The following is a 25,229-nucleotide window of genomic DNA, read 5'->3' as shown; positions in this document are numbered from 1 at the left end:
TTTCTTTTTTTCAGAGATGGGGGCTCACTATGTTGCCCAGGCTGGTTTTGAACTTCTGGGCTCAAGTGATTCTCCTGCCTTGACCTCCCAAAGTGCTGGGATTACAGGTGTGAGCCGCCTTCCTTGGCCCTTCCTGTCGTTTTTGTTTGTTTGTTTGTTTGTTTGTTTTTGAGACAGAGTCTCGCTCTGTCACCCAGGCTGGAGTGCGGTGGTGCGATCTTGGCTCACTGCAACCTCCACCTCCCGGGTTCCAGCAATTCTCCTGCCTCAGCCTCCTGAGTAGCTGGGATTACAGGCACCCGCCACCACACCCGGCTAATTTTTGTATTTTTGATAGAGACGGGGTTTCACCATGTTATCCAGACTGGTCTTGAACTTCTGACCTCAGGTGATCCGTCCATCTCAGCCTCCCAAAGTGCTGGGATTACAGGCGTGAGCCACCTTGCCTGGCCTTTACTGTCGGTTTAGTGCCACTCTCCCTTAGGTCACCTTAGGGTGACCAACCAATCGAGTTTGCCTGGGACCATTCTGGCTCTAGCACTGAAAGTCCTATGTTCCAAGAAATACCCACCTCTCCTCCACCCTGGGTAAACAGGGACAGTTGGTCAACCTGCAGTCCTTGGTCATAAGTGAGGCTGAGCACGTTTGCCCATGGTCACAGAAAGAAGGCATCTTGGATGAGGAAGTGTTACGGGATCAGATTTGTTTTGTTCTTTTCTTAGAGTCTTGCTGTGACACCCAGGCTGGAGTGCAGTGGCCTGAACACAGCTCACCGCAGCCCCAGACTCCTGGGCTCAAGTGATCCTCCCACCTCAGCCTCCTGGGTAGCTGGGATTACAGGCATGCATCACCACACCCAGTTAACTTTTAAAAAAACACTTTTTTTTTTTTTTTTTTTTTTTTTAGAGACAGGGTCTTGCTATATTGCCCAGGCTGGTCTCAAACTCCTGGGCTCAAGTGATCCTCCTGCCTTGGCCTCCCAAATTGCTGGGACTACAGATGTGAACAATTGTACCTAGCCAGGACGAGATTTTTTAAGAGGGTAGAGTAGGAATAAGAGCTTGCACTTATGAGGCACATGATGGCTTCAGCTCTCTACTTTGCAGAGTCTCAAGAAAGCTCTGAGAACCTTAAGCAGAGGCCAATTTACACGTGAGGACACAGAGGTACAGAGAGGTGAGATAAATGGCCAAGGTCACATACCTAAGAGGAGAAGGAGGCAGGACTTGAATCTCAGCCTGCATGTCACCCCATCGTGAGTAACTGGTAAGTGAGTGAGCATCCCTCCTCTTCTCTTGCAGGCCCCCTGACTTGGGCCTCAGTGTCCCCGAAGATCATGATGGCATATATGAACCCGGGGCCCCACTATTCTGTCAACGCCTTGGCCCTAAGTGGCCCCAGTGTGGATCTGATGCACCAGGCTGTGCCCTACCCAAGTGAGTACAGTCATTTCTCTTGGCACCCCAGGCTGGCCTCATCTCTTGGAGGACCTCCGGGTCCTCTTGCCCCCAGGAAGAAGGCAGTCACAGGGGCGACTTCAGGGCCATATACCAGCCCTCTGCGTTCATCTGAAATGCATGCCACTTAGAAAAACATGAGCAGTCCTAGAAATTCAGGACAGAGGTTCCTTTTGGAGTGGGGAAGAAGGGATGTAATCTGGAAGGGGAATCAAGAGGAATTTTCATCTGTTAGCAAAACTGTATTATTTATTTATTTTTCAGAGACAGTGTCTCACAGTCTGTCGCCCAGGCTGGAGTGCAGCTGTGGTAGTCACAGCATGCCACCATGCCTGGTTAACTTTTTAAAGTTTTTGTAGATTGTGCAGGATCTGGATTATACAAAACATAGAGGCCGGGCGCGGTGGCTCACGCTTGTAATCCCGGCACTTTGGGAGGCCGAGGCAGGCGGATCACGAGGTCAGGAGATCGAGACCACGGTGAAACCCCGTCTCTACTAAAAATACAAAAAATTAGGCGGGCGTGGTGGCGGGCGCCTGTAGTCCCAGCTACTTGGAGAGGCTGAGGCAGGAGAATGGCGTGAACCCGGGAGGCGGAGCTTGCAGTGAACTGAGATTGTGCCACTGCACTCCAGCCTGGGCGACAGAGCGAGACTCCGTCTCAAAAAAAAAAAAAAAAAAAAAAAAAGAAAAAAATTACTATTTTTTTAAATTTTTTTTGTAGAGATTGGGTCTCCCTATGTTGCCCAGGCTGGTCTCAGACTCCTGGGTTCAAATACTCCACCTGACTCAGCCTCCCAAAGTGCTGGGATTACAGGCATTAGCCACTGCACCTGGCCTGCAAAGCCTTTCTTTCTTTCTTTCTTTCTTTCTTTCTTTCTTTCTTTCTTTCTTTCTTTCTTTCTTTCTTTCTTTCTTTCTTTCTTTCTTTCTTTCTTTCTTTCTTTCTTTCTTTCTTTCTTCTTTCTTTTTTTAATTTTTGAGACAGAGTTTAGATGGAGTTTCTCTCCTGCCCAGGCTGGAGTGCAATGGCGCGATCTTGGCTCACTGCAACTTTCGCCTCCTGGGTTTAAGTGATTCTCCTGCCTCAGCCTCCCAAGTAGCTGGGATTACAGGCGCACACCACCATGCCCGGCTAATTTTTGTAAAGCCTTATTTTTAAGAGAAGTGAGTACTCAGTTATTTGTAGGATTATTCTTTAGCTCTCGTTTTTTTTTTTTTTTTTTTTTTTTTGCATTATGTTGAGCGGTGTGGACTTGCTACTTTTTTTTTTTGAGACCGAACCTGGTCCTGTCACCAGGCTGGAGTGCAGTGGTGTAATCTTGGCTCACTACAACCTCTGCCTTCTGGGTTCAAGCGATTCTCCTGCCTCAGCCTCCCAAGTAGCTGGGACTACAGGCGTGCGCCACCACACTTGGCTAATTTTTTGTATTTTTAGTAGAGACGGGTTCCCCATGTTGGCCAGGATGGTCTTGATTTCTTGACCTTGTGATCTGCCTGCCTCGGCCTCCCAAAGTGCTGGGATTACAGGTGTGAGCCACCGCACCTGGCCCAGACTTGCTACTTTTATAGGCTAGAAATGGTTGAATGTCAGCAATGTCACACTTCAACTGATTATGTGTTAGTACATAAGAAAGTTTAGAAGAGGGAAAAATGACTCACACACCTCCTTGTAGAGCTAAAGCCTTGGGGTCAGGCATGAGCCACAGAGTGCCAGTCACAGAGTGAGGTGTAGAAGGGCAGGGAATGTGTATTCCATCCTTAGTTTAGGGAAATGGCAACCAGGATGGAATTCTTGACATCCCACCCAGCCTCAGGGCCTCACACCAGCCCACGTGGATGACCTGAGGGTCCTGTTTCCTGTCCCACCCCAGGCGCCCCCAGGAAGCAGCGGCGGGAGCGGACCACCTTCACCCGGAGCCAACTGGAGGAACTGGAGGCACTGTTTGCCAAGACCCAGTACCCAGACGTCTATGCCCGCGAGGAGGTGGCTCTGAAGATCAATCTGCCCGAGTCCAGGGTTCAGGTGGGGTGGCGGGTCTCTGGACCCCTCCCAACCCTTCCTGTGACCTCAGGAGCCCTCCCTGGAACAAAGAGCGATGGGAGGAGGGAGAGATCCAGAGTGACAGCCAAAGTTATAAAGGGGACAATAATTCCTCTCCCCACCATCCCACTGACCACCTCATGGCTCTCATCGCCCCTCGCTCCTCTCCAGCCGCGCTGGCCCTGACCTGCCTGCCAAGCACCCTCCTGCCTCGGGCCTTTGCACTCAATTTCCTCTCTCTGGAATGCTTATTTCCAGATAACCACACAGCAGGCCCCATCGCCTTGTTCGAGTCTTTGCTTATCAATCAATGAGAGCCACACTGAACACAGCATTTAACATTGCATATGATTTACGTATGGTTTCTCAGAGTCTGTTTATTTAGACTCTGTCTCTCCCAAGTAGAACGTCAATTCCACTGATGGACCCTCAGAGTAGTAGAAAATGGTTAATGCATGTTTATTAACTGACTGAATAGACGGATGGATAGATGGGTGGGTGGATGCATAGATGAATGTATGTATGTGTGACTGTAGATGTGTGTGTGTGCATGTATGACTGGAAGCATGGATGAATGTATGTATGTGTATATATGAGTGTCTGTGTGTATGATGGGATGGATACATGTATATATGTGTGTTTGCATGAACACACGTAGGTATGATTAGATAGATGATGAATGTATGCATGCATGATATATGTATACATGGTGTATGTGCCTGCATGATTGGATGGATGGGTGTATTTATTTATTTGAAATGGAGTCTCGCTCTGTCTCCCAGGCTGGAGTGCAGTGGCATGATCTTGGCTCACTGCAACCTCCGCCTCCTGAGTTCAAGTGATTCTCCTGCCTCGGCCTCCTGTGTAGCTGGGATTACAGGCACGTGCCACCACACAGGGCTAATTTTTGTATTTTTAGTAGAGATGGGGTTTCACCATGTTGGCCAGGCTGGTCTCAAACTCCTGACCTCAGGCAATCCTACTGCCTCGGCCTCCCAAAGCGCTGGGATTACAGGCGTGAGCCACCGCACCCGGCCGGATGGGTGTATTTATGTGTATATGAGTGTATGCACGTATATATGATTGGACAGATAAATAAAATGTGTGTGTTTGTATGATTGTATATAGGTATGATTGGATGGATTAATGTGTATGTATGCATGATGTATGTGTGTATGATGTATGGGTGTATAATTGTATATTTGTATGCTTGTATAATCAGATGGATGGATGAACGTGCATATGATGTATGTATGATTAGATAGATCCATTAATGCATGTATGATGTATATGTGTATGACCTATGTATATATAATTATATGTATAAGATAGATGGATGAATCTATGTATGATGTATGTGTGTACAATTGTATGTATCATCAGATGGATAAGTGTATGTATGATGTATGTATGATCAGATGGACTGGTGAATGTGTGTATGACATATATATGTGTGAGGTATGTATGTATGATAAGATGGATGTCTGCATAATGTATGTGTGTATGGTGTATGTATGTATAATTGTATGCGTGTATGTTTGCATGCTGTAGATATGATGTTACATTTATGTGCATACACACGTGTGTATGATTGGAAGGATAAATGAAATATGTATGTGTGATTGTATGTATGTATGATTAGATAGATTAGTGCATAGCTATGTATGATGTATGTGTGTACAATGTATGTGCCTATAATTGTACATTTTTATGTCTGTATGATCAGATGGATGAATATGTGTACGATGTATGTATGATCAGATAGATGGATAAATGTATGCATGATGCATGCGTGTATGGTGTATGTATAATTGTATGTGTGTATGTTTGTATTAGGTGGATGAATGCCTGTAGGTATGATATATGTATGCATATATGCATGATTGGATGACTGGATGGGTTTATTTGTTTATATATGAGTGTATGAATGTATATATAATTAGATGGATAAATGAAATATGTGTTTGTATGATTGTATGTATGGATTAATGTGTATCTATGTATGAGGTATGTGCATATGATGTATGTGTGTACAATGTATGTATGTATAATTGTATGTTTGTATGATCAGATGGATGGATGAATATGTGTATGACATATATATGTATGATCAGATGGCTCCATTAATGCACGTATGATGTATGTGTGTATGATGTATGTACACTTGCATGTATGATCAGATGGGCCAGTGAATGTATGTATGATGTATATGTGTATGATGTATGTATGTATGATCAGATAGATGGGTAAATATATGCATGATGTATGTGCGTATGGTGTATGTATGTATAATTGTATGTGTGCATGTTTGTATTAGATGGGTGGATGAATATGTGTATGATGTATGTATGATCATATAGATGGTAAATGCAGGCATGATGTATGTGCGTATGGTGTATGTATGTATAATTGTACGTGTGCATGTTTGTACTAGATGGATGGATGAATATGTGTATAATGTATGTATGATCATATAGATGGGTAAATGTATGCGTGATATATGTGAGTATGGTGTATATATGTATAATTGTACGTGTGCATGTTTGTATTAGACGGATGGATGAATGCACATAGGTATGATGTATGTATGTGTTCATGCACACATGCAGGTATGATTGGATGGATAGATGGATGGATGGATGAATAGATGCCCCACAGCTGGATGCAAAGTAGACAGATGTGACCCCAGCACCTCTCACCAAGAAGTGTCCTCATCCCTGGGCACCCTGCGGCTCTCCTGGGCCTCTTCCCCACTTACCCACCCCCATCTCCCCTCTTATCCCCCAGGTTTGGTTCAAGAACCGCAGGGCTAAATGCAGGCAGCAGCGGCAGCAGCAGAAACAGCAGCAGCAGCCCCCAGGGGGCCAGGCCAAGGCCCGGCCTGCCAAGAGGAAGGCGGGCACGTCCCCAAGACCCTCCACGGATGTGTGTCCAGACCCTCTGGGCATCTCAGATTCCTACAGTCCCCCTCTGCCCGGCCCCTCAGGCTCCCCAACCACGGCGGTGGCCACTGTGTCCATCTGGAGCCCAGCCTCAGAGTCCCCTTTGCCTGAGGCGCAGCGGGCTGGGCTGGTGGCTTCGGCGCCGTCTCTGACCTCGGCCCCCTATGCCATGACCTACGCCCCGGCCTCCGCTTTCTGCTCTTCCCCCTCCGCCTATGGGTCTCCGAGCTCCTATTTCAGCGGCCTAGACCCCTACCTTTCTCCCATGGTGCCCCAGCTAGGGGGCCCGGCTCTTAGCCCTCTCTCTGGCCCCTCCGTGGGACCTTCCCTGGCCCAGTCCCCCACCTCCCTATCAGGCCAGAGCTATGGCGCCTACAGCCCCGTGGATAGCTTGGAATTCAAGGACCCCACGGGCGCCTGGAAATTCACCTACAATCCCATGGACCCTCTGGACTACAAGGATCAGAGTGCCTGGAAGTTTCAGATCTTGTAGAGGACGCAGTCTCCAACTCTCTCCGTTGGGCCTCGGGACCCTTTCTCTTCTGAATCTGCTTCCCTGCAGCTTAGATCCCGGGACGGCATCACTGAGAAAGCAACCGGAACCAGCTGTCCTTCCGACGGCCGACGACAGCCCTGGTCTCTGCGGCTCGGCTCGGCTGGGTGTTCAGCTTACAGAGCCCACCCCTTTCCTCCGCAGGGAGAGGCTCCTCCCTCTCCCGGGACAGCTCACAGGTCCTGGTGATTCTCTCAACCCCAACACCGTCTGGCACGATTGTGACCACTGAAGTACACCACGAGCTCCAGGCTTCAGAAAGTGGTGCTGAGAACTTGCTCCAAGAAGAAGTCAAACCAAAATTGCAGTTGATTTGGGGTCATGTTTAGGTCAGAATCACCGTGCCCTTGAACAAGCAAGTAGGGGGGCTTGATTCCTTAACTTTCCACGTGGACACCTTTTTTTTTTTTTTTTTTTTTTTTTTGAGAGACAGAATCTAGATCTGTCGCCCAGGCTGGAGTGCAGTGGCACGATCTCGGTTCACTGCAAGCTCCGCCTCCCGGGTTCACGCCATTCTCCTGCCTCAGTCTCCCGAGTAGCTGGGACTACGGGTGCCCGCCACCATGCCCGGCTAAATTTTTTTTTGTATTTTTAGTAGAGACGGGGTTTCACCGTGTTAGCCAGGATGGTCTCGATCTCCTGACCTCGTGATCCACCCGCCTCCGCCTCCCAAAGTGCTGGGATTACAGGCGTGAGCCACCGCGGAGTCTCGCTCTTTTGCTCAGGCTGGAGTGCAGTGGTGTGATCGCGGCTCACTGACTGCAACCTCTGCCTCCCGGGTTGAAGCGATGCTCCTGCCTCAATCTCCCAATTAGCTGGGATTACAGGTGTGTTCCACCACGCCTGGCTAATTTTTGTATTATTAGTAGAGACAGGGTTTCGCTATGTTGGCCAGGCTGGTCTCGAACCCCTGACCTCAAGTGATCCGCCCACCTCGGCCTCCCAAAGTGCTGGGATTACAGGCATGAGCCATTGTGCCTGGCCCTACACGTGGACACTTCTTTAGCATATGGTTAGGGACCTTTCTAGAAATTCCAAAGACAGACTTTAAGAAGCCCCGTCGGGAAACCTTAGGCCAATGATGCAGTTACATTAAAAATAAATTATCTGGGAATTTTACAGACTTCACAAATGTCAGGCTTACATGGTAGGTTTAGGGGACTGTTTGAGAGACAATGATCTATATTCATATATGTAGCTATACATATATATACTTTTTCTTCTTAGTTTCTTTTTAAAGACGTTTTATCACTCATTCGCTCATTAGCACATTGGGAATGTGTATATTTGGTAGGGAAATGAAAGGCAACTTGCCTGTTCCATCTCTACTCCTTTTTTCTTTTGTTTTAGGATTTTCTAAAGGTGAGACACTGATGGAATTGGGGTAGCTGCATGGGACGTATCACCTATAGTTGTGGCTATTTCACAGAGAAGAAGCAGCTGGACAGCCTCCCATCTGTAAATAAACAAGAGACAGGAAGAGGGGGAAATAGATTTGGAGGAGGCAGCCCTACATTTCAAGCATACATTCCCTTTTTTAGATTTTTTTTTTTTGTTTTGGTTTTCAGTTTTGATGGTGGGATTGGAAAATAGAGCTTGGCTTGAGGACATTTTCCTGGGGTGGCACCATTATTTCTTGAAATAGAATCTTACTTATGGTGACACAGGCAAGCACTTGTGAGAACCTGAAGACGGATTGAGGCCGTTTGATGCTCAGAAGTTGGGTGCTGGGTCTCTGCCTTCTCAGTCTGAGTTCTCCTTTCATTTTTGGGTGGGGAGGTGGGATCCCAGAGCCCTTCGTCGGTGGAGTTCACAACGCAAGGTGTAAAAAAAAAAGTAGGGCAGGAAGACAGTGGTGTGCTGGCAGAGGTCTAACAATGGGCTCTCCAAGGAAGAGGAAAGGTTGGTTGTGGAGCGTTTGTCAATTTCCGGGGTGTAAATACTCCCGCCACGGCTGACTTCAAGCTAGCAACCTGAGGTCACTGAACTAAGAGTTGGGAAGAGATAGGGCACAATATATGCTTACGAGTTGGTACACAATGTTAGCAGCAGCCAGGGTCAGGAGAAAGGCGAGATGTGAAGAGAGGCCGGGAGGTATCAGATGACGTTTCCAGCACCAGACCAGAAGAGCTGCACACAGCCTAGACCCCCTGAGGGGCACACCCTGATCTCTAGAGCCCACAAAGAGGTTTTTATTCCACATAAAACGTGTTCATCTCTCATAGGCCCGAGTCATGCTGGGTTCTGGGACATTAAGCCCAGGAGTGGGCCGGGTGCGGTAGCTCACGCCTGTAATCTCAGCACTTTGGGAGGCCGAGGCGGGTGGATCACCTGAGGTCAGGAGTTCAAGACCAGCCTGGCCAACATAGTGAAACCCTGTCTCTACTAATAATACAAAAATTAGCCGGGCATGGTGGTGCGCGCCTGTAATCCCAGCTACTCGGGAGGCTGAGGCAGGAGAATTGCTGGAACCCGGGAGGCGAAGGGTGAAGAGAGCAGAGATTGTGGCACTGCACTCCAGCCTGGGTCACAAGAGCAAAACTCCATCTCAATAATAACAACAACAAAAATAACCCAGGAGTGGCTCAAGAGTCCAGTGTGGGATGAACATATAAACAGAGGAAGACAACTAGATCATTGGGGAGGCTAGGGGAGCCAGACAAAGTTCACACAGGAGGGGCAGGGATGAGACGATATTGTGCCCTGGGTCTGTGCAAACGTTGGGATCAGAATCCACTATAAGTTTCATTCTTCGGAGACACGGAAGCTCTGCACTGGAGGCCGGGACTCAGGCATGGAAGAGAAGCTTCTCTTTATTCACCGGGGAGGATGTGTCTTGTGCAAACAAGTCGTAGAAACTTGATGGGAGTCAGGGAGGGACTGAAGGATGCATGCAAGGTTCTGGGAAGAGTGAGTAGTGAAGGCCGAGGGGCCCCCATCACAGGCCGACGGGGTAAGACTTAGAGAGGGCCTGATCCTGGGGTCTTCTGAGACTCCACCAGGAGCCGGAGAGGGCAGGGCGCCAAATCCGGCTAGGAGGTTACAAGTTGCTTTTCCCGGGCTGGGCTCCTGAGTGCAGGTTCTTCAAGCTGTGCACGGGAGATTTCAAATGTTCTACGTCCTAAAGCCAGGGAGAGTGACAAGGCAGGTGGGGACAGAAGGAAGAAGCCAAGAGCCTCCCTGAGAAGGTGTCACCTTATCTGTCCTCCTCTTCCCCACACACTGGCCTCCGGGTCCCCCTTCTCTGTCCACCCACAGAGTGAAACTGATTAAAATGTTGGATCTCATTTAAAGTCTGGATGATTCTTTAGTTTCCGTATTTTTTTCCAGGAGGGGCCGGTAGAAACAGGAACTGCTCTGTTCCTTCTGTCTGTGGGGCCTGGGTCCATCCATGTGTTTCCTGTCTCTTCACCCTCCTTTCCTTGACATCCCTCTAAAGCCAATTTATGAAGGATCAGGGGCTGGGTGCAGTGGCTCACGCATGTAATCCAGTGCTCTGAGAAGCTGAGGAGGGAGGATTGAGTAAGGCCAGGAGTTTGAGACCAGCCCGGGCAACATAGCGAGATCTCTGTCTCTATAAAAAATTAAAAAAATCAACCGGGTGTGGTGATGTGTGCCTGTGGTCCCAGCTACTCGGGAGGCTGAGATGAGAGGATCGGTTGAGCCCAGGAGTTTGAGGCTGCAGGGAGCTATGATTGCACCACTGCACTCCAGCCTGGGCGATGGAACAACAGACCCTGTCTCCAAAAACAAAAAATTAAAAAAAAAAAAAAAAAGGAAGGAGGAGGAGGAACAGGGGTCCCCAAGGCCAGCCCCAGCACCACCCATCTGTAACCTTCCAATGCCCCTCCCGAAAAAACAGGGGGGTGATGAGAATGCTTCCTGCCTCAGTGGCAGGATGTGCAGCTTAACGCCAGCATTTAGAGCCAGGCCCAGCCTCTGGCCCACCTTCCCTCTCAGCATCCAGCCTTCTGCAGCTTCAGCTCTTCCAACCCATTGCTTTCCATCTCTTCCCCCGGATCCTTTTCAGTTTCTCAATCTCACCCTTTCTCTCTCATCTCTTCTCCTCTCTCTCTTTCCTTTCTTCCTCTTGCCTTTCAGATTCCCAGGTCCTTGTTTCATTTGGATGGATTTTCACCTTTTTCTTTCTTTCCTTCCCTCTCTTCTCTTTTTCTTTGCTTCTTACTTTTTTCTGACTTTCTTTCTTTCTTTCTTTCTTTTTGAGACAGGGTCTCACTCTGTCACCCAGGCTGAAGTGCAGTGGCGTGATCTTGAATCACTCCAACCTCTGCCTCCTGGGTTCAAGCGATCCTGTTGTATCAGCCTCCCGAGTAGCTGGGACTACAGGTGCCTGCCACTACACCTGGCTAATTTTCGTATTTTTAGTAGAGACAAGGTTCTGCCACGCAGCCCAGGCTAGTGTCAAACTCCTGGACTCAAGTGATCCACCTGCCTCAGCCTCTCAAAGTGCTGGGATTATAGGTGTGAACCACCATGCCTGGCCCACCTCTGAGTTCCTGTTTTTCTAGCTCTAGGTCATTTTTTTTTTTTTTTTTTTGAGACAGGGTCTCACTCTGTCACCCAGGCTGGAGTGCAGTTGCTCGATCTCAGTTCACTGCAACCTCTGCCTCCTGGGCTCAAGAGATTCTCCTGCCTCAGCTTCCCGAGTAGCTGAGACTACAGGCGTCCACCACCACGCCTGGCTAATTTTCGGCTTTTTTAGTAGAGACGAAGTTTCACCATGTTGGCCAGGCTGGTCTCAAACTCCTAACCTCAAGTGATCCACCCCACTCAGCCTCTGAAAGTGCTGGGATTATAGGCGTGAGCCACCGCTCCCGACCTCTAGGTCATCTCACTCTGCCTGTATTCCTCTCAATTGCTGAATCCCAGATTAAGATTTTTGTTGGGGGATGACTGGGAGTTATACACAGGATGGAGGGTCAGGCAGACTTGCTGTCCCACCTTGGCTTAGCCTCTTCTGGTCATCTGACCTCGGGTGATTCATTTCTCCCAGCCTCAATTTCCCCACCTGTAGCATGGAGCATCTAAGAAGACCCATCTCAAGAGAATTAAATGATGTTATTATATTAATTACTTGGACCTGAAGCTGGGTCCAGGGTAAGAGCTCAATAAATCTTTATCTATTTTTGTGGTAAAATACACATACTATAAAATGTACCATTTTTCCCATTGCATGATTCTTAATTCACTTTTTCCATTTTAAGGTACTTAATTCAGTGGCATTAGGTACATTCACAGAAGAAGCCAGACACAAAGACCATATATTGATTATCCTAATTATATGAAACACTCAGAATAGGCAAATCCAGCCAGGTATGGTGGCTCATGCCTATAATCCCAGCATTTTGGGAGGCTGAGGTGGGTGGATCACTTGAGGCCAGGAGTTTGAGACCAGCCTGGCCAACATAGTGGAACTCCATCTCTACTAAAAATACAAAAATTAGCTGGGTATGGTGGCATGTGGCTGTAATCCCAGGTACTCGGGAGGCTGAGGCAGGAGAATCACTTGAACCTGAGAGGCGGAGGTTGCAGTGAGCTGAGATCGCAGCACTGCACTCCAGCCTGGCAGCCTGGGCAACAGAGTGAGAATCTGGCTCAAAAAAAAAAAAAAAAAAAAAAAAGCCGTAGAGACAGAAAACGTAGTGGCTGCCAGGTGCTGGGGTGAGGGGTGCTGTGTGGTTGAATGGGGAGTGACTGCTTAATGAATATGGGGTTTCCTTTTGGGATGACGAAAATGCTCTGGAGCTTTGTAGTGACCTAACAATTCTGCTCTGAAGCATATGCCGCAAAGAACGGAAAGCACGTGTTCAGACAAAAACTTCTACGCTCAAATTTATAACAGGATGATTCACAATGGCCAAAAGATGAAGCGATTCAAATGTCCGTCCACAGAAACAAATGTGGTCTACCCATGCAAGGGAATATTACTCAGCCATGAAAAGGAAGAAGCACTGATAAACACGATGTGGATGAGCCTTGAAATCATCATGCTGAACATTTATCTTTTTTTTTTTTGAGACAGAGTCTCACTCTGTCACCAGGCTAGAGTACAGTGGCATGATCTCGGCTCACTGCAACCTCCACCTCCCAGGTTCAATCAATTCTCCTGCCTCAGCCTCCCTAGTAGCTGGGACTACAGGCATGCACCACCACGCTTAGCAGACGGGATTTCACCATGTTGGCCAGGATGGTCTCCATCTCTTGACTTCGTGATCTACCTGCCTCAGCCTCCCAAAGTGCTGGGATTACAGGCGTGAGGCACCGTGCCCGGCCGCTAAACATTTATCTTAACCTATCGTTATTATTATTATTTTGAGATGGAGTCTTGCTCTCTTGTCCAGGCTGGAGTGCAGTGGCGCAATCTCTGCTCACTGCAACCTCTGCCTCCCGGGTTCAAGTGATTCTCCTGCCTCAGCCTCCTGAGTAGCTGGGATTACAGATGTGTGCCACCATGCCTGGCTAATTTTTGTATTTTTAGTAGAGACGGGGTTTCACCACGTTGGCCAGGTACTTGGGTCTTTATTATTATTATTTTTACTGAACTTGTACTTATGCTATTCCTGGCAGCTTTAGTCATAATGGCCCCAAGCTGAAAACTATCCAGACGTCCATCAGCAGGTGAAGGGAGAAACAAACTCTGATGCATCCATACAAAAGGATACCCTGAGCCAGGCACGGTGGTTCACACCTGTAATCCCAGCACTTTGGGAGGCCTAGGTGGGCGGATTGCTTGAGGTCAGGAGTTTGAGACCAGCCTGGCCAGCATGGAGACACCCCGTCTCTACTAAAAACACAAAAATTAGCTGAGCGTGGTGGCACGTGCCTGTAATCCCAGCTACTTGGGAGGCTGAGGCATAAGAATCGCCTGAACCCAGCAGGCAGATATTGCAGTGAGCTGAGATTGCACAACTGCACTCCAGCCTGGGTGACAGAGAAAGACTCTGTCTCAAAAAAAAAAAAAAAAAAAAAAAGATTTCTCACTGATGAAAAGGAGTGAACTCCCAGTAGTCAATACCCCAGGAAAAGAAACTAGGGCTGGGCACAGTGACTCACACCTGAAACTCCAGCACTTTGGAAGACTGAGGTGGAAGGATTGCTTGAGCTCAGGAGTTCAAGACCAGCCTGGGGAACAGAGTGAGACCCCCATGTCTTTAAAAAAAAAAAAGAAAATTAAATCCAGGGTGGGCACGGTGGCTCACACCTGTAACCCCAGCACTTTGGGAGGCCGAGGTGGGAGGAGGATCACTTTAGCCCAGGAGTTCCAGACCAGCCTGGGCAACATAGTGAGACCCTGTCTCTACTAAAAAAATTCAAAAAATTAGCTGGGTATGGTGGCACATGCCTATAGACCAAGCTACTTGGGGTGCTAAGGTGGGAGGATCGCTTGAGCCCCTGAAGTTGGGACTGGAGTGAGCTGAGATTGCACCACTGCACTCCAGCCTGGGCAACAGAGTGAGACCCTGTCTAAAAAAAAAAAAAAAAAAAAAAACCAGAAACAAAGAAGCAAATACTGAAATAAATAAATAAAATTAAAATTAAAAAAAAGAAGCAAATACTGTACAATTCCATGCCTATGAGATTCTAGAAAAGATAAAACTTATACGGGGCAGAGAGCAGATAGTGCCTGCCAGGACCTAGGGAGCAGCTGGTGAGATTTACTGCAAAGGAACAAATGAGGATCTTTTGGGGGTGCTAGAAATGTTCCCTATCTTGATTATGGTGATGGTTCTGGGACTGTATATAATTTCCCAAACTTATCACACCCTAGAAAACGAACGTATTTAAATAAGAGAGTGAACAGGGAGTCAGGTACGCTGGGTGTGGTGGCTCACGCCTGTAATCCCAGTACATTGGGAGGCCGAGGAGGGCGGATCACCTGAGGTCAGGAGTTCGAGACCAGCCTGGATAACATGGTGAAACCCCATCTCTACTAAAAATATAAAAATTAGCTGGATGTGGTCACAGGTGCCTGTAATCCCAGCTACTTGGAGGGCAGAGGTGGGAGAATCACTTGAACCTGGGAGGCAGAGGTTGCAGTGAGCCGAGATTGTGCCACTGCAAAAATAAAATTATTGGGCAGGCAGTGGTGTAAGCCGGTTCTAACTCTTTTAATCCTCAGAATGATACTATTATTATGATCCCTATTTCACAGATGAGGAAACTGAGGCAGAGGGCGGCTGGGTGACCTGCCCAAGGTCGCAAGCTAGGAGGGGATGGACCCAGTCTTGATATTTATCTCATCAGGTTGCCGGCCTCCTTGCTGGTCTCTGTCCCTTCCATTTTCTGTCCATTTTATTCCTGTTCTCGAATTTTTATTTATGCATTTGTAGAGATGGGGTCTTGCTATGTTGCCCAGTCTGGCTTTGAACTCCTGGGCTCTAAATGATCCTCCTGCCTCGGCCTCTCAAAGCGCTGGGATTACAGGGGCGAGCCACTGCGCCTGACCGCCACTCATGTTCTCTTCTCTCTTGTTTTCCCCTTCCTAGGTCTCAGCGGTGAGTGATTCTCTCCCCTCGTTCCCTCTCTCCGTCTCTTCCCTCATCCCCATATGTCTCTGTCCCTCCTGGTCTCCAAACACCCTGCCTTCCCCCAGCTGTTTCCTCTGCCCCTGACCAGGACTAATTTAGCAAATGCTCCAATCCTCTTATGGCAACAGCCCGGCCTCAGCAGAATGGCAGGGGAATTAGCGAGGATTAGGTTCAGACGCATGACCCGTGGGGGAGGGGACTTCGTGGAGTTTTAACGAAACGATGCCCCCTCCTCCTCCACTCCTGTCCCCTCCATGGAAAAGCACTCGTGCCTGGGGCACACAATGATGATAAAATCACAGCTAAACCCTTCAAGGTGCGTCTCCTATGTGCCAGGCACTGTTGAGCCCCTTCACTCATTGAAACGTCGATGCAGCTCCCTGAGGGAGGGGCCGTGCCCCTCCCTGGATTTAAGGATCAGGAGAGGTTAATTAACTTTCCTGAGGCAAATGGGATCCAATCTCAGCCTTCTTGGTGCTTCTCAGGTTAAAGATGAAAAAATACTGGCGAGAAGTAAACTGAGTGGGCCTGGGGTCACACGGCAAGGGGGCACAGCTTCTGTTTGGGTAACTTCGGGACGATGTTTTTTTTTTTTTTTTTTTTTTGAGACGGAGTCTTGCTCTGTAATGGTGCAATCTCGGCTCACTGCAACCTCCGCCTCCCGGGTTCAAGTGATTCTCCTGCCTCAGCCTACGGAGTAGCTGGGATTACAGGTGTCTGCCACCAAGCCCGGCTAATTTTTGTATTTTTTAGTAGAGACGGGGTTTTGCCGTGTTGGCCACGCTGGTCTCGAACTCTTGACCTCAGGTGATCCACCCGCCTCGGCCTCCCAAAGTTTTAGCCTCTGTAAAGTGTGGAAGAGAGAAGAGAGAGAGAGAGAGGAGAAACAGAGAGAGAGAGAGAGAGAATGCATTTCAGAGGAGAAACAGAAAGCAGGGTGGAGGAAGAGATTAGGTGGGAACAGAATAGACGAAACGGACGCCAGGAGGAGCTGAAGGACGTTATCCACTGGCCACATTCATACCTCACTGTGCAATTTGCAATACAAAGGGCACCATGGGAATCCAGCTCCTGACATGCACCTGGGGCGCTGGGAAAGACAATGTGAGGGAGGGATAATTAAGGACAGAGTGAGGGGACCGGTGGGCACGGAGGCCGACACCTGTCATCTCAGCACTTTGGGAGGCCAGGCGGGAGGATCGCTTGAGGCCAGGAGTCTGAAGCTGCAGTGAGTCATGATTGCGCCACTGCCCTCCAGCCTGTGCGACAAACAGAGACCCTGCATCTAAAGAAATAAAAAAACCCACTATCAACGGAGTAAAGAGGCAAGTCACAGAATAGGAAAAAAACATTTGCAAATCACACATTTTTTAAGGGATTGATAATCAGAATACACTGACTCCTAAAACTCAACAGTTAAAAAAAACAAAAAAACAAAAAACCCTGATTTAAAAATGGGCAAAGGACTTGAATTGACAGTGCTCCGAGAAGATATATAAATGGTGAATAAACACTCAACAGTCTGGCCAGGCACGGTGGCTCACGCCTGTAATCCCAGCACTCTGGGAGGCTGAGGCGGGCAGATCACTTGAGGCCAGGAGTTTGAGACCAGCTTGGCCAACATGGAGAAAACCTGTCTCTACTAAAAATACAAAAATTAGCCAGGCACGGTGGCGGGCACCTGTAATCCCAGCTACTTGGAGGGCTGAGGTGGGAGAATCGCTTGAACCTGGGAGGCGGAGGTTGCAGTGAGACGAGACTACGCCACTGCACTCCTGCCTGGGTGACAGAGCAAGACTCTGTCCCCCTCCCCACCCCCAACCCCTGCCAAAAACAAACAAACAACAATAACAACAACAAAAACAAAAAAAATAAAGACAGACCATGCCAAGTTTTGGTGAGGATATGGAGTAACTGAAAATATAAACTGGTAAAATGGATTTGGAAATCTGTTCAGCGTTATCTATAACATTTGAACAAATGGCTTCTCTGTGACCCCAAAATTCTACTTCTAGTATTGTACTAACAGAAATGCATACATGGCTGGGTGCGGTGGCTCACGCCTGTAATCCCAACACTTTGGGAGGCTGAGGAGAGTGGATTGCTTGAGCCCAGGAGTTTGAGACCAGCCTGAGTGACTTAGGGAGACCCTATCTCAAAAAAGAGAGAGAGAGAGAGAGAGAGAAAGGGAGGGAGGGAAGGAAGGAAGGAAGGAAGGAAAGAAGGAAGGGACACATCTGTGTAATCACCACCCAGAGTGAGAAACAGAATATTCCCAGCAACACCAAGCTGTATGAGCCGTGATTGCACCACTACACTTGGTTTGTGAATTTTCCTCAACCAGTGTTTTACTTCAATGCCCCTATAGGTGGGCCAGAAAGGAGACACTTCCCAGAGAAAACCTGAGGCCCAGAGCAGTAGATGAAAAAGTGGCTATTTTCTATGAATTTGGGAAGAAGAAACTCCATTCCCAAGACAAAGGGAATGTGGTCTAGAGAGATCAGAGAAAGGAACCAATTTTCTAAAAACAGAATAGACCTTATTTTATTTTATTACTTTTTTTTTTTTTTTAGATGAAGTCTCACTCTGTTACCAAGGCTGGAGTGCAGTGGCACGATCAGGACTCACTACAACCTCTGCCTCCTGGGTTCAAGCGATTCTCCTGCCTCAGCCACCCAAGTAGCTGGGACTACAGGTGCACGTCACCACATGTAGCTAATTTTTGTATTTTTAGCACAGATAGGATTTCGCCTTGTTGGCCAGGCTGGTCTCAAACTCCTGACCTCAAGCGATCTGCCCACCTTGGCCTCCCAAAGTGCTGGGATTACAGGCATGAGTCACTGCACCTGGCCTATTTTACTTACATTTTGCATCCTTAATAACCCTGCACCGTGGGGAATTCACCGTGCATGCCATGAAAATTGTCCCCAGCCCCATGGCGGCCCTTCCATGAGGCTACCATTCTCAGCAGCTTCCTGTGTGTCACCCTTCATGCCTGCTGTGCATATGGGAGCAAAACTGCGCCTATGTCTTGTTTTCCAATTTCCACACTTTCATTTTATGTTTTATTTTTATTTTTATTTTTTTGAGACAGAGTCTCACTCTGTCACCCAGGCTGGAGGGCAATGGCGTGATCTCGGCTCACCGCAACCTCTGCCTCCCAGGTTCAAGAGATTCTCCTGCCTCAGCCTCCTGAGTAGTTGGGATTACAGGCGTGTGCCACCACCACGCCTGGCTAATTTTTGTATTTTTAGTAGAGACGGGGTTTCACCATGTTGGCCAGGCTGGTCTCGAACTCCTGACCTCAGGTGATCTGCCCGCCTCGGCCTCCCCAAGTGCTGGAATCACAGGCGTGAGCCACCGCACCTGGCTCAGTTTCTACACTTTCTTATCTCTTTACTTTGTTCCTCAAGCATGGTTCAAGAAACTTCTGTGCTTTTTATTTTTATTTTTTTAATTTTTTGAGACCCGTTCTTGCTGAGTTGCCCTGGCTGGAGTGCAGTGATGCCATCACAGCTTACTGCAGCCTTGACCTCCCACACTCAAATGGTCCTCCTGCCTCAGCCTCCCGAGTAGCTGGGACTATAGGCATGCACCACCACGCCCGGCTAATTTTTGTATTTTTGGTAGAGATGGGGTCTCACTTTGTTGCTCAGGCTGGTCTCAAACTCCTGGGCTCAAGCGATCCTCACAGCCCCCTGCCTCGGCCTCCCAAAGTGCTGGGATTACAGGTGTGCGGCACTGCACCCGGCCTCCCTTTCTTTCTTTTCCTTCTTTTCTTTCTCTTTTCTTCCCCTTCCTTCTTTCTTTCCTTCCTTCCTTCCTTCCTTCCTTCCTTCCTTCCTTCCTTCCTCTCTTTCTTTTACTTTCTTTCTCTCTCTCCTTTCCTTTCTTCCTTCCTTCCTTCCTCTCTCTCTCCCTCTCTTTCTTTTTTTTTTTTTTTTTAATAGAGTCTCATTCTGTCACTCAGGCTGGAATGCAATGGCATGATCTCAGCTCACTGCAACCTCCGCCTCCCACATTCCAGTGATTCTCCTGCCTCAGCCTCCCAAGTAGCTGGGATTACAGGCACCTGCTACCTACGCCAGACTAATTTTTATATTTTTAGTAGAGACGTGGTTTCACCATGTTGGCCAGGCTGGTCTCAAACTCCTGACCTTGTGATCTGCCCGCCTCGGCCTCCCAAAGTGTTGGGATTACAGGCGTGAGCCACCGTGCCTGGCCTCTATTTCTTGTATCTGTCTTCCTATTTATTTTTCTTCTCCCCGCTGCACCCCTCCGCGATGCCCGGCTTCCCAAGCTTATGATGGCTTCCTGCTTCTGCACTTCTCTCTTATTTTCTGTTTTCTGGGAATAACATTTGAGCTCCTCCAAGGTCTGATGCCATGCGGCCCTGGCTCAAGTCTCCATCCTTTCTGTCCTGGCTTGCCGGCCTCTTCCTGTCCCTAAACAAGGCAAGCGCTGAGACAGAGGCCAGGTGTGGGGCTGAGGTGGATAGAGAGGCTTGCCGCTGAGCTGACCGTAGCCATTCTCAAAGTGTGGTTCCTGCTGCATCTCAATGGCGTCAGCATCACCTGCTAATCAGAAACTGAAACTCTAGGGGCGAGACCCAGGGATCTGGGTTTTAAGGAGCTCTTCAGAGGATTCTGGTGCCAACTAGACCTTGAAAATTGCTGGCTTATGGCTGGGCACGGTGGCTCATTCCTGTAACCCCAGCACTTTGGGAGGCCGAGGTGGGCGGGTCACTTGAGGTCAGGAGTTTGAGAGCCTGGCCAACATGGAGAAACCCTGTCTCTACTAAAAATACAAAAATTTGCCAGGCATGGTGGTGGGCGCCTGTAATCCCAGGTACTCGGGAGGCTGAGGCAGGAGAATGGCTTGAACTCAGGAGGCAGAGGTTGCAGTGAGCTGAGATTGCACCACTGCACTCCAGCCTGGGCAACAGAGGGAGACTGTCTCAAAAAACCAAAAAACAGAAAACAAAAAAATAAAAAAGAAAATTGCTGGCTTAAACTTGGTGCACTGGTGGGGGCTGGGGAGGAGGCTGATTTTCAAGGTAATAATGTTTGATCAGTATCTCTTGCAGGGAGGAGGTGAGGTGAGGCAGGGCCACTAGTGACATTGCCCTGGGGACAAACTTGCAGCGACTGGGGAGGATTCTCCAAACCAGGGGAGCCAGGGGAGGGATTAGGGAGGGTTCTCTGTGCCAGGTCCCCTCCTGAGCAGATGTCATGATAAGAGATGCCTGAATCCACCCAGGCCCGTTGTATAGGTGGGGAAACTGATCCTGGAGGGAGGAAGCCTTTTGCCCAAGGTCAGACAGCTGATAATATTGAGGACCTCCAGGGCTTCCCAGCTGCTCTGAGACACTGTGCCCGGAATTCTCAGTACAAGAGAGTTGGTGAAATATCAGAAAGAGAAAAGCAGCCCCCAATGGCCAGGGGCTGGCCTTGCACTCACAGCCAGGCCTCCATGCTCTCTCTTTGGATAGAAGGGATTTCAGGCCCGGTGTGGTGGCTCATGCCTATAATCCCAGTACGTTGGGAGGCTGAGGCAGGCGGATCACCTGAGGTCGGGAGTTCGAGACCAGCCTGGCCAACATGGCGAATCCCCATCTCTACTAAAAATACAAAAATTAGCTGGGTGTGGTGGCGGGCGCATGTAATCCCAGCTACTCGGGAGGCTAAGGCAGGAGAATCGCTTGAACCCAGGAGACAGCGGTTGCAGTGAGCCAAGATCACTCCATTGGATTCCAGCCTGGGTGACAAGAGCAAAACTCTGTCTCAATAAATAAATAAATAAATACGTAAACAAATAAACATTATTAAAAAAAAAGGATTTCATAAAACACAATGCATGGCGCAAGAACTGGATTTAAACAAAGAAACAAGCACAAACAGACAAGGTTATTCTTTGTGTTGTCCTGAGCTCTCCGTAATCATGTCTGAATCCAGAGAGAAATATGTTGTTCAAACCACAAAAGAGATCCATGTCCTCCTTTTCTGTTGAATACAAGCGATACTGTTTCCAGACAAAAACCTAGTTCTGGGCACGCCTCACCCTCCTCACCTTCAAGGTAAGAGAATCAGAGTGACCCTCTTTTCCCGACGGCATCAAACCCAGAGCAAAACCACTTTTCTTGTTTGTTAAAACTGCAGTAAAATAGGCATAACATACAACTTACCATCGTAACCTTTAATTTATTTATTTACTTTTCTGTTTTTAGAGACAGGCTCTCGCTCTGTCACCCAGGCTGGAGTGCGGTGGTGCTATCTTGGCTCACTGCAACCTCTACCTCCCGGGCTCAAGTGATCCTCAGCGTCCTGAGTAGCTGGGATTACAGGTGCCCGCCACCACGCCTGGCTAATTTTTGTATTTTTAGTAGAGATAGTTTTTTCATCATATTGCCAGGGCACCCGGCCCCAAGCTGAAACTTTGTACCTACAAAATATTGAACTCCTCATTCTCTCCATCCTCAACCCTTGGGAACCTCTAACTTATTTTCTGTCTCTATGAATTTGTCTATGTTAGCGATTTCTTGGGAGTGGAATCATACAATATTTGTCCTGGCTTATTTCATTTAGTATAAATACTTTCTAGGTTCATGGAGGTCGTAGCCTCTGCCAGAACTTCCTTCTTAAGGCTGAAAAATATTCCATTGCATGGATAGGCCACATTTTGTTCATTCATTTGATAGACATTTGGGTTGTTTCAGCCTTTTGGCTATTGTAAAAGATGCTGCTATGAACATTAGTGCACAAATATTTCTTCGCTTCCCTGATTTAAATTCATTTTTTTTCCTGTTTTTAATCTTTTTTTTTGGTTTGCATTCTTTTAGGTATAAAAGTCACTCTGTTCTGAACCCTTTCCAAAATTATCAAACAAGCTCAAATCCTGTAACATTTGCCATTAAAAGCAAGGGCAGCCGGGAGCGGTGGCTCACGCCTGTAATCCCAGTACTTTGGGAGGCCGAGGTGGGCGGATCACTTGAGGTCAGGAGTTTGAAAACAGCCTGGCCAATATGGCAAAACCCCATCTCTACTAAAAATACACAAATTAGCTGGGTGTGGTGGTGGGCGCCTGTAATCCCAGCTACTCCGGAGGCTAAGGCAGGAGAATCGCTTGAATCCGGGAGGCAGAGGCTGCAATGAGCCGAGATCGCGCCAGCGACAGAGCCAGACACTGTCTCAAAAAAAAAGCAAGGGCAAAAGCCACAGTTCCTTTCACATCAATCTAAAACATCCTTTCAAACACCCTCTTACAGAGAGGCCCCAAAGGTTCCCTTTGTGTTCCTCCTTCTTGCAACAAGACAATAAATCCAACTTTGCTTGACTACTGGTGTCCCTCTGATGGTCTTTAGCTGATCAACATGGACAGGTTTCACCAAGTCAGTCTTAAAAACCAAGCAGCTGGGCGTGGTGGTTCACACAATCCCAGCAATTTGGGAGGTTGAGGCAGGAGGATCGCCTGAGCCCAGGAGTTGGAGATCAGGCTGGGCAACAGAGCAAAACCCTGTCTCTACAAAAAATAAAAGAAATTAGCCGGGCATGGTGGTGGGTGCCTGTAGTCCCAGCAACTTGGGAGGCTAAGGTGAGAGGATCACTTGAGCCCATGAGGTCAAGGCTGCAGTGACCTGTGATCGTGCCACCGTACTCCAGTCTGGGCAACACAGCAGGACGCTGTCTCAAAACCAAAAATACAAAAAAACAAAAACAAAAACAAGCAACAACCTATGCTCCAAAACCATTTCTGGGGAAATAATCAGATTCCCTACCCCTTCACCTGCTAAGCCCAGCTAGAGTCTCTGGTCTTAATCTTTGCCAATTGAGTACACAAGTTTTTTTTTGTTTTTTTTTTTGTTTTTTTTTGTTTTTTTTTCCACAGAGCCTAGAATTGTTGCCTGGGCTGGAGTGCAATGCCATGATCCCCACTCACTGCAAGCTCCGCCTCCTGGGTTCAAGCAACTCTCCTGCCTCTGCCTCCCAAGTAGCTGGGGTTACAGGCGCCCGCCACCATGCCCAGCTAATTTTTTGTATTTTTTTGTAGAGATAGGGTTTCACTATGTTGGCCAGGCTGGTCTCAAACTCCTGACCTCTTGATCTGCCCGCCTCAGCCTCCCAAAGTGCTGGGATTACAAGCATGAGCCACCACGCCTGGCCTCGAATATGTAAAGTTTTACATTTAATTTATTTTAGAAATTATAGAGAGGGGGACCATCTACTCACATCTTACAGACCAAGAAAACTATGAGATCATTCCTGTTGACAGCAGGGCCATCATCTGCCTTGGTGAATAACGTGTTCCCAGCTACCTAAAAGTGGAACAAAATGTGCAATTATGGTAAAATGTTTCCAGAAAGGAAGCAGAATATAGATACAATGATGGAAGGATGCCACAATGAGATACTAAGCAACCTTTGAAGAGAGTGCAGCGAACTTGTAAACACACCATCTATTTGTTTTACAATGTATTTATTTATTTATTTCCAAGACAGGATCTCTACCCTGCCGCCCAGGCTGGAGTGCAGTGGTTTGATCATGGCTCACTGCAGCCTCGAATTCCTGGGCTCAAGCGATCCACCCCCCTCAGCTGCCCAAGTAGCTGGGACTACAGGTGCATACCACCACGCCTGGCTAGTTTTTTTTTTTTTTAATATATTTTGTAGAGATAAGGTCTCGCTATGTTGCCCAGGCTGGTCTCGAACTCCTGGCCTCAAGTGACCTTCCCCTCCTTGACTCCCAAAACCTTGGGATTACATGCATGAGCCACCATGCCCAGCCACTATTTATTTTGTTTCAATTTATATTTATTTATTTATTTTGAGACAGAGTTTCACGATTGTTGCCCAGGCTGGGGTGCAATGGCACAATCTTGGCTCATCACAACCTCCACCTCCTGGGTTCAAGCAATTCTCCTGCCTCAGCCTCCCAAGTAGCTGGGATTACAGGCATGTGCCACCATGCCTAGCTAATTTTGTATATTTAGTAGAGACGGGGTTTATCTATGTTAGTCAGGCTGGTCTCGAACTCCCGACCTCAGGTGATCCACCCGCCTCGGCCTTCCAAAGTGCTGGGGTTACAAGCGTGAGCCACTGCGCCTGGCAGAACTTTCTTATATTTAAATGTCTATCTTCACAAAATAGTACCAGTGAGCTTGTTCTTCTGTTTATGCCTTTATTGGCCAAATAAATAGCCACAGTGCAAAATCTCTGTGGTCACCACTGTGTTCCCAGCATGTCCTGTAGATGAAGCCGGACAACGTGTGTGATGAGGAATCATTGCTGGGGATGCTGCTTTCCACAACAGAACTCTAAGTAGCAGGTGAAAACAATGAGTGAGGCCCGTGGTAACAATGTCTACGTTTTGTTGAATTTTGAAATTGATTGCATGAGTCATTTATTTTTCTTTTTTTTTGGGGGGGGGGAGCAGAGTCTCCCTCTGTTACCCAGGCTGCACTGCAACCTCTGCCTCTCAGGTTCAAGTGATTCTCTTGTCTCAACCTCCCAAGTAGCTGGGATTACAGGTGCCTACCACGAGGCCCAGCTACTCTTTTCATAGTTTTAGTAGAGATGGGGTTCTGCCATGTTAGCCAGGCTGGTCTCGAACTCCTGACCTCAGGCGATCTGCACGCCTCGGCCTCCCAAAGTGCTAGGATTACAGGCATGAGGCACCGTGCCCAGCCTTGC

General features: G+C 48.1%; 1 protein-coding gene across 1 annotated transcript; it reads left to right on the top strand.

Annotated features, from left to right (window-relative positions):
- The first annotated feature begins 1,326 nt into the window (after window positions 1-1,326).
- Window positions 1,327-6,935, top strand: CRX (cone-rod homeobox). The gene is made up of 3 exons (XM_055240168.1): window positions 1,327-1,436; window positions 3,331-3,482; window positions 6,288-6,935. Exons 1-3 carry the CDS (start codon window positions 1,337-1,339, stop codon window positions 6,933-6,935), a joined length of 900 nt encoding a protein of 299 aa, XP_055096143.1. The 5' UTR covers window positions 1,327-1,336.
- Window positions 6,936-25,229: the final 18,294 nt, after the last annotated feature.

This window comes from Symphalangus syndactylus, chromosome 13 (assembly GCF_028878055.3).
Source record: "Symphalangus syndactylus isolate Jambi chromosome 13, NHGRI_mSymSyn1-v2.1_pri, whole genome shotgun sequence".
In the NCBI taxonomy this organism is placed as follows: Eukaryota; Metazoa; Chordata; class Mammalia; order Primates; family Hylobatidae; genus Symphalangus; species Symphalangus syndactylus.
The sequence above is the reverse complement of the archived record's forward strand: the minus strand, read 5'-3'. Positions and strand labels throughout refer to the sequence as shown.

Bases quoted from the DNA above. Each gene is read 5' to 3' on its own strand.
- CRX (XM_055240168.1), top strand. From the start codon at position 1,337: ATGATGGCATATATGAACCCGGGGCCCCACTATTCTGTCAACGCCTTG. The intron at 1,437-3,330 runs GTGAGTACAGTC...GTCCCACCCCAG, and splicing joins CCAGGCTGTGCCCTACCCAA to GCGCCCCCAGGAAGCAGCGG. The intron at 3,483-6,287 runs GTGGGGTGGCGG...CTTATCCCCCAG, and splicing joins TGCCCGAGTCCAGGGTTCAG to GTTTGGTTCAAGAACCGCAG.